The sequence below is a fragment of the Centroberyx gerrardi genome, chromosome 14 (genome assembly GCF_048128805.1).
Source record: "Centroberyx gerrardi isolate f3 chromosome 14, fCenGer3.hap1.cur.20231027, whole genome shotgun sequence".
Lineage (NCBI taxonomy): Eukaryota > Metazoa > Chordata > Actinopteri > Beryciformes > Berycidae > Centroberyx > Centroberyx gerrardi.
The window spans coordinates 10,137,692-10,147,196 of record NC_136010.1 but is presented as its reverse complement, the minus strand read 5'-3'; the positions used below and the strand labels follow the sequence as shown (position 1 = coordinate 10,147,196).

The 9,505-nt window shown below is 45.4% G+C and overlaps 1 protein-coding gene across 1 annotated transcript; it reads right to left on the bottom strand.

Moving 5' to 3' along the window:
- Window positions 1-212: 212 nt before the first annotated feature.
- Window positions 213-1,898, bottom strand: amigo1 (adhesion molecule with Ig-like domain 1). Its single transcript, XM_071903260.2, has one exon. It carries the CDS (start codon window positions 1,896-1,898, stop codon window positions 360-362), a length of 1,539 nt encoding a protein of 512 aa, XP_071759361.1. The 3' UTR covers window positions 213-359.
- Window positions 1,899-9,505: the final 7,607 nt, after the last annotated feature.

The following is a 9,505-nucleotide window of genomic DNA, read 5'->3' as shown; positions in this document are numbered from 1 at the left end:
CAATCTAATGTATCACTTCCTGAGTACTGATATCCAACAACACAGCCTCTACTTTTTACTTTCATAAGACTAGTTTCCACTGTCCATGTACACTGCCATTCTTTCACAGTATGAATATTTAAGTGCTACAGATTAAAATGCTGGAAAAGTCCTGTTTATTGTCCTTGTCGACAACAACACAGTTCATTTATTACTCCCTTTGAGACCCTTATTTCCACTTGTCAGCAACTACAGACGAACGTTCTTCCTCTGTTCTCTCCCTCAAAGTCCCAGTCACAGTTAAGGTTTACTAGAATATGGCTCACATTGCACCATATACATCCAGTCATGTGATGTCCATCTGTTTTGCCCGTCCCGCCTCAGACCACCATGGGGGTGTCTGAGAAGACGGAGCTGATGGACTCTGCTACTGACTTCTTCCTCCTTCCCTTCCCCAGCGTGCCGGCCTCCTCGTCCAGGTCGTCGTCATCCTCGTCCCCGTTGCGGTTCAGCTTGCCATTCTGGCCCTGCAGGTCCTTGGAGTCTATGAACGCCACGTGCCTGTTCAGCTCGGCCTTGAGCGCCGGGTCCTCGTGGGTGGGCGTCACGCTGAGCATGGAGGAGTGGATGCTGTCCTCGCCCTGGGCCTTATCCTTGTTGGGGCAGCAGAAGCAACGGCACGGCGTCAGGTAAAGGTAGATGAGTACCAGCACCACGCTGGCCAGGCAGCCCACCAACGTGGTGTAAGCTGTGTTCAGGTTCTCCCCACTCCCATTCATGGTGTAGTTGTGGACCTTCAACACCACATAGAGCGTCTCGTTGACGGCTGCGCTCACCGCAAAGCAAGTGTAGGTCCCAGAGTCCTCGGACCTCACCGGACTGATCTGGAGACTCCCATCTGGCAAGACCTTGGCTGTGTGGTTGCCTCCAGGCGTCACCACCACGTTGCTGGGCATCACCCAGGTCTTTGACATGGCCCTATGTTTAGTGTCACAGCCAAGGATGAGTGTCTGCTCCAGAAAAGCCTCTTCATCTGCCTCCTTGAATGTGCTGCAGTTCAGAAACTCACTGTTGAGTTCAAAAACACCTACTTGTGTTTTTTGGGGGCCAGGCAAAACACATTTGTAGTCATCCTTAAAGTCCAGGGCGGAGTTGAGCTTTCGGATGTGCCAGTGAGCTAGGAGGCTGTAGAGATCACAGTCACACAGCAGAGGGTTGCTGTGGAAGTAGAGGCCATTTTTAATCCAGGCAGGCAGCACCTGGAGCTCATCGAGAGGTAAGATCTTGATCTTGTTGGAGGAGACATCCAGAAGAGTGAGTTTCTCCAGGCGGGACTTGTCCTTGACCAGCTCCAGGGGGAAGCGGGAGATTTGGTTCTGGCTAAGGTAGAGCTTCTGAAGGTTGCTCATGCCTACAAAGGCTGAGCGGTCAATCTGGGAAATGTGGTTATTGTAGAGCAAGAGGACCTCCAGGTTGACCAGAGGCTCAAAGATGAACTCATCCAGCTGCCGCAAGTTGTTGGAGGACAAGTCCAAGTACCGCAGGTGCTTGACGTATACGAAAGCCTCCGAGGAGAGGAAGTTGAGACCGTTGTGGCTGAGCAGGAGGTTATGGAGCTTCAGCAGCTTGACCGGGGTCCACTCCGCTCGCAGTCGTGCTATCTCATTATAGCTGAGATCCAGCACAGCAGTGTAGAGCGGTAGGCCCGTAGGAACTGTGGTCAAATTCATCTTGGAGCAGCTCACGATGTTTGAGGCGCAGATGCAGGTCTTGTGGCAGTTTAGGGTCGATGCTGCCGCCCCCGGGAGCCAGAGGAGCGCCGTGCAGAGCGTGAGGAAGAGGGCCCATCTCAGACGGTTACTCAGGTGAGGTAATGTTTCCAACAGGCTATCACCTGTTCTGCTGGGAGGCTGCAACATGCTAGCAGTTGATCTAATTTCAAGAGGAGTTCACTACGATCCTGTTCTCAGAAAACAGCATGGAACAGCAGCTGGAGGATTCCCAGGCATTGCTAATTGGAGGCTGTAAAGAAAGAGAAAACATGGGTGATGAATAAACATTGCTATTGGATACAAGTTAATATCATGCCTTGGACACACATGCGCGCGCACACACACACACACACACACACACACACACACACACACACAGATTATCTATATTCCAAGACATGCAATCTCTCTCTCTCTCTGTCTCTCTCTTTCTCCCTTGCTCACACTCACTCGCATATACACAAACAAACTTCCCCTACTTTACACTATGCGTGTCTTCCAAACAAAAATACAAACACACGCATCCCCTACACACGCTAACTCATGTGCATTCACACTCCTACAGGACATGTATTGACTTTCTTTTTCTCCCCACTTCTCTCTCTCTCTCCCAACTTCTCTCTTTCTCTCTCTATCTCTCTATCACGCACACGCACGCACGCACGCACACACACACACACACACACACACACACACACACATATATATATATATATATATACACAAACACACATTACAACCGATAGAACAAAGACATTGAAAAAAATGAAAAATAAATAAATAAATAAAACGTTTAATCATGCAACAGTTTACGTGTGCCAGTCTGTGATGTTCTTGTCCATTTCTGGAGGAGCGATGTAAATGTTGCATTGCACCATTCTCTTCGAAAACAAATGATCACTCCATGAAAATGTGAGCTGGGTGATGGAGAAGGCAACGGGGAGAGCCACCTACCTTCAGTCTGGATGCAGCAATCTCCGATTTCATTAAAATAGCTCCTCGTCTGTTTACAGTTTTGCAGCAGTCCCTTCAGTGAGTCTGTGTGTCTGCTGTAAGGACAACAACGGATGCAGGGAGGGAGGGAGCCAAATAATCCTGGTCCACGCGGCGTCCAATACCCGGTGCAAAATTACGCAAAAAAAGATTACGTAAAGATCAGACAACACACGTCTTTTTAACTACTGCCACTGACCTATTAGACTGGGTTGTAATTAATGAATTAATTCAGGTACCGTAGCTCGAGTATATTATACACACGCGGCCTTGCATCCGTCTTCTGCAGAGAATCGGCGCATTTTGAGCAGGACCGACTCCTGACGAGTCTCATCAGCAGCCATGGAGATAATTAAGCAGGGGCAGTCTCTAGCCGGAAAGACTCCCTGTGGCTTCTCTTGCTACAGTCTTCGTGCAGTGCTGCTGCTGCTGCTGCTGCTGCTGCTGCAGTGAGCCGACCGTGGCTGACGTGAGTTTTCAGCAGAGCCGCGCGCTGCTCAGAAGGCGCCGTCTTCTCTCTGGAAGATGCGGAGCGGAGACGAGAGGCGCGCGCTGCTGAAAGACTGGGAGCTTCTGAATGAAATGAGCTCAGCGCGGAGCGGCCAGGGAATTAAAATGATGCAAAGCAGAAACGATGTCTTGAGTCATGAAGGTTATTGATATAGTTTACCAAGTATGATAAGCATTCTCCAATTACCTGAGTGTTTTGTTGTTGCTTTGCATCTGAATTATTTACATCTTGTTCTATTATTATGATTATTAGGCTCCCCTAATGGATTTGGCAATGTCATTGGTCAAATCGATGCAGCTCGTAATGCCCTTTCACCCATGATTGACAAGTTGTTTGTTGATTGAAAGTGTTATAACAATACAGCTGTATCATTCATGCTTCCTAAAACACTTTGCCAGATTGTTAAACTTGAATCCTGGTCGTAGCACTGCAGTGTATGGAGTGTTTGTATGGGAAACTATTTCCTTTTCATCTGATGAAAAGACAAGGTTTGTTTTGTAGTATCATATCCAACCAAACCTCTGATTTATAATGGCACATGACGACGGTGGTGTTATTGTTTGAACAGTCTCACTTTTTTGGATTAATGCCATGTTTATGTAAGATTTTGCTAAGGTGTGACAAAGTGCCCAGGTGGTTGAATGTGCTAGTATGCATGCCTGGTAAAATAGGCCATAGGCTGCACCTGCATGTTGAATGTGGCCAACATTTTTCTCTTCTCTTTCCAGTCTATCCTCACTGTACCATCTGACAACTGAATATGTTGGCTACCACTGCATGTTCTTACTACTGCCGCTATTTTGTATTTTCTCACCATATATGTAGGTTCCCATTCATAAAGTGGGCTATCTTTTGTTGATTTATGAATGCCTAGAATGAGCAATCAGCTCTGTAGATTTGTAGTCAGATAAATTGGTGGTTCACCTGCAGTTGCCACTTCTTATTTGCTCTCAATATCACAAGATTGCCATGGGGTCCTGTACCTGTAATTGAACACTGCACAACAAGCTGCCTACATGATTAACACATATGAGGTAATGCCACATTTTGCACTCGATAATAAAGAAGAGCATCATCACTCTTCTATGAGTTCTGAATCTCTGAAGAGTGTTTCAAAATGCTTGATTGTTTTGGTCAAACAAAATGCTACATCAGGTTTCACAACACTTTATGTTACAAAAAAAGTTACTGTATATCCTAAATGTTTCTGTTTTTAAGGACTCTGTAGTGTCTGCACACATCAAAGTGTCTCAGCTCTCTGCGCTTGGTGGCAGCAAAGTTGCAACCGCATTCAGGGATTCAAGAAACTTTCTATTAACGGTGCAGAAACATGAACCCACCATAATATTCTTTTTATCTCTGTGGGTGTTTAGTTGTTGATTAGCCCAGGTAACCTTTGAGGGGATTTGCAGCTTAATATTCACAGCGGTGCATCATGTTGTGTATGCCTTTGACTTTTAAACATTGCCCACCTCTCCACACTGCTGCAGGTAGACAGACAGGCTTCCCAACAATGATTCCTCAGCCAAACTTGCTTACAGTGCAGACTCTGTTTATGTCGTTGATTAGGTCTGTTTATGAGCGGCTACCCTGAGTAGGGGAAACCTTGTCATTTTTTACTCAAGCGAATCCACCCACATGCTGCTTTTTGGGATTTTAGGGTTTTTTCTCAATTCACAGAGCTGCTGCAGCAAGAATGGCCTTGGCAAAGCTGTGAGAGCTTGTGCCTTGCCAATGGGCAGCTACACCAAAGTGTCCTCCTACTCGGGATACCGTATGAAATAATTTAATACATTCGGTGAAGATTAGTGATGGGCATCTTCCTTGTGGAAAGCACTGGAGACATTATAGTGTTGACAGGTGATAATTTGGTATCAGGCAGCCACTGGCATTGGGGATCATCTTGGATCACAACGCCATCATGTCAGTGTCCCCTCCTCTTTATCGCCTGTGTATTTCCACCACACACGTCACAGGGATCCCAAGGCCTCATGACCAGGTCAAACCCAATTGACCAGGAGAAGAGTTATGACCGGGAGAGCGACCTTCTGTGACTTACTGCTCTTGAATCTCACACAGATTTCACGCCTTAAGCAGACAATAAATTCAGTTCAGTGTGTTTGCTCTTGCCGCAGAGCTGCATGGGCACCATCTGTGCGAGAAAGACAAGGGTGGGGGAGTGTAGACATATTTACAGAAATTATGTTGGAGTTGCTTTGAGAAAATGTGTTTTGGCAGGTGAAACAAAAAGCTGTCAGGGAGAGAGAAACCACTGCAGACACAACTCGCCACTAATAAGAACTGAAGCAGATTGAACTATGAAGGAGTGGATACTAGATTGGAATACAAAGGCAGATGATTTGCTGCAGTGTGGGTCGATGCCAAATTAATTGTCACTTTGAAACAAGTTCAACTCTTTACAGGGCTTATTCCATTGGTCCCACTTATAAAATAGAAGAGCCTCTGCACTGTTCTTGCACAGACTGTAAATTTACTCACATGTTCGTGTCTCAGACTTGAGTTGAGCAATGGAGTAAAGAAGATAAAAACATGACTAGTATGACATTCATTCTCAGAGATGTGATCCAATCGTCTTGGAAACATGCCTCTTGGAAACATGACTTTCTCGCCGGGCCTGTGAGTGAAATGTGTCGATGCAAGAAGAGACGTGCGCTTTTGTGTTCGGACCGATGTGACTCAATGCGATGTGAAACCTGTAGTCTGTCTGACCACAGCATTGTATACGCTCGCAGTGACTTGTGAGATGGAGCTCAAAGTGATTAATGTTCTGTTCGACTCCACTTCCTGCTGTGATAGGGATAGTGTTGCCTGGCAACGGCCCGCGGCCTTTCGTTGACTGTTTTGGCTCGGCGGCGGCTCTGTGGTGGCCTTGCCTTCACTTGTTCTCCACGTACCTGCTCAGATTGGGTTTCTAGTGCGGAAAATCGAAAAAAAAAAACACTTCACATCTAGAGAATCACTGCCTCCCCATGAACACAGGCATTGACAAACAAACACCTGTTAGCAAATTAATGGACCTTCCTATTCCATAATGCATCAGCATACATTTAAATATTTACGGGTAGGAATGTCTCTCTTTCTCTGCAAAGCCGTCTGCCAAGGCAAGCAGGATTCCCCCACTTATTAATCATTGAGTGGTGGCAGCATTGTTCAGAGGGATTTTAAGGCCTGGCGTTACTCTGCCTAAAGTGGCTATGCCTCTAAGCAGCACTTTGCAGACAGAAAGCCATTCCTTAGCCTCAGATGACCTGATCATATTTCCCCGAATGATAACATATGGAATTACAACAGACCGAGCATCTTGAAAGCCATTAACTCCATTCCATTTCTATGAGGATTTCTGTGTCGTCGCTTCATTTATGAAGCCTGATCGCACCTATGTAAATGATCTGATGTTTACATAGGCTCTTTTCTATGCACCACCTGGCCTCTCTGCAGGCATGGTAAACATATACTCTTGTCTCGGAGCTGAGTGGTTTACACAACACACACAGCTGGATGCAACTAGACCCCATGCTGGCTGCACACAGCAGACCTCCAGCTGGGTCCACAACCTTCTGTTCACATGAAACTTAAAGCTTTAATTTTGGCCATACTTTTGGTTACTCTTTGGTTGGTCTCAGATTCTCACCACAGTTGGAACAATGTTGGTTTATAGTGTGATTGCATGGTTTGTAAATACAAATGCATGAGCATGAGCATGATACAAATGCAGCTGGATGAATTTATGCTTTATTCTCTCACCTGAAGGGATTAATGGGCTGATGTTAGGTCATCCAGGTAAACATTGGGGATAGATTGCACTGAAGACACTGTTAATAATGTATTAGTTCTAAATAAATAAGACAAGTAGTGTTTATTTATACAGTAGCAGGGCTGAGCTACGTAACAATAGCTAAGTGAGGTGTTTAGCTCATCAGGGGTCAAGTTGCCCTTCTTGCGATATCAGTTTCCTCTGAATCCAACAAATCTGAGTCGTGCAGATGCAGCAGCGGTCCGGGCCCAAGGGCAAAGCATTTAACAATGGTCTTTGTAGAGCCTGTGTCTGGAATGCTCCCGGTTTCCATGGCAACACATTCAGATTTGTGTTTGATCACCTGTATATCCAACATCTGTAGGGATGGAACAAGTTCACACAACATGCTCATCGTGGGGAAGGGCCCGCGCCGGCGGCAGATGCTTCCGTACAATCGTTGCTGTTTGTAATCTTAGCACGTCTCATTCTTCTATCGCTTAGCAACAGGCTGTGCTTTGGCCATGTGTGCCAAGACCACTACTCTAAATCATGGACGAACCCCTGCAGGTGTCAGCCCACACTGTGGCAGTGGAATAATAACAATGGATGTAATCAGGAGGCATGGCACAAATTGTTTTCACTCTCTAATCAAACCTGTCGCTAATGCAATTACAAGCTTTGCTGTAATAACTGTGCATAATTACCTTTGTCAGGTGAAACTGTCAAGCCGAGGACCTGTTACGGATCTATTTAAAGCTGTCTCTGGGAAATGTTAAATCCACTCATCAAGTGTACTGCAGAGATGGGCAAAACAAATCATATGATTATGATGGGTTAATAATCTGAAGATAGAGAGAGAAGGAGAAAGAACGAGAGAGAGCGAGCAGTAGAGAGAGTTATTGGAAGACAGGGCATTTCCCAGTCTATATCACTAATACCTGTTAATCCGGTCCTTAAGGCAAAGATAAAGGAGTTGATTCAAGCTGCCTGTGGCTGTTCCCAAAGGAAACAGATGATTCTCTGCTAATTAACTGTGTGGAAAAACAATGATAATCCTCTGTCTTTGGGAATAAGAGCCTTGCTCCTGCACCCTGCCAATAAGACGAGGTCCACTGCAGAAGGCAAAGGGAAAGGCTCTAAATAGTCTGTGACTCACACATTGCCTCCCCGTTTTAGATTCACAACCGCCATTCTTCCAGAGCACCTAACGTGCACAAGATGCTATCTATAATGTCACATGGACTTTTTAGGGTATTCCCGCTTGGTAACAGCCTCCACATATTTCAAATAAATCTGCTGTAATTACACTTCCATTTTAAGAACAGAAATAAAACATTGCAGGAGCTTCCATTTTGTTAGAAATGTGAGGAATTGAAGCTTTATGCCTGAATAGCTCTGAAACTAGAGAAGGATCTACAAGCGTATTTGTAGAGGTTTGGTTTCCTGCCTGCGTCAGAAACCTTAATTTAATCCTGCCTGTTTAACGTGATAAGAATTTGCTTACTGTTGGTTAGTAGCCTACTTACAGCAATAATTTTAGCCTATAGTCTTCACTTCAACCCCTCTGTTTTTTCTGCCCATGTTCAGATTTTGACTCCTGTAACTCTGCTGTGGAGCCATTTTGGGAGCGTGTCAGAAAGGTCCAGCAGGCAGCAAGGCAGCAGCAGCCAACACAGAGCCCATTACTTGGCAGAGGAGCTCCCCTCCCGCACAGATGACTGGGACTGTGTGCGACCCGGAGTCCCTCTCGTTATCTTTGCTAAGAGGCCATCCACATGCCAGAGTGGACAGGTTAAAAAGCCGACCTGCAGGGCTTGTTTACTAAGTGCTGGCCTTTTAAAAAAAAAAAAAAAAAAAACTCTCTTTCCGGCTCTCAACACCGAGTCTGATTCCACTAGTGGCACATCAAGCCTGGATGAAGAGGTCTTGTTTACAGCTCTCCAGTCAAACGGCAGTGCTTGTGCTCCAGGGGAGAAACAGAATTGCACCTGCGTTTTGGAGCGGAGTGTTTTAGAGGGGAAAGGATGAGGGGGAAAAGATGTGAGGAAGTAAACAGCAGGATGCATTTCTCAGTCTCTTTTGCTATCAGGTGATTATAGACAGATGCAATAGTTTAGTTAGTTGCTCTATTTATTCCACCAACAATTTCTCTCATTTTATATACAAGAAGCAGAACAATTCAAATCAATAACAATGCACTACAATAATACACTGCTACAATAATGGAGGATGTATGTTAAACAGTTACTGGTTCAGTACAGCTGCATAATGTACCTTTTCTCAATGTACTTTCTAAGTCAATTAAATCTAACTCAATATCAGATCATTTTCTCCAAAGAACGCAGAGAGCTAAATATGGAAACATTACACTGTTATGTTTCCGCCATATGATACAGGAAGAGAGTGAAATCGAGAGGCTCGATACATGAAGGAACGGCCGCAGCACCTTATAACTCTGGGTTTATTACCCAGAGCGAATTAAGAAGCCTGAGA

Coding starts and splice junctions, on each gene's coding strand:
- amigo1 (XM_071903260.2), bottom strand. CDS start 1,898: ATGTTGCAGCCTCCCAGCAGAACAGGTGATAGCCTGTTGGAAACATTA.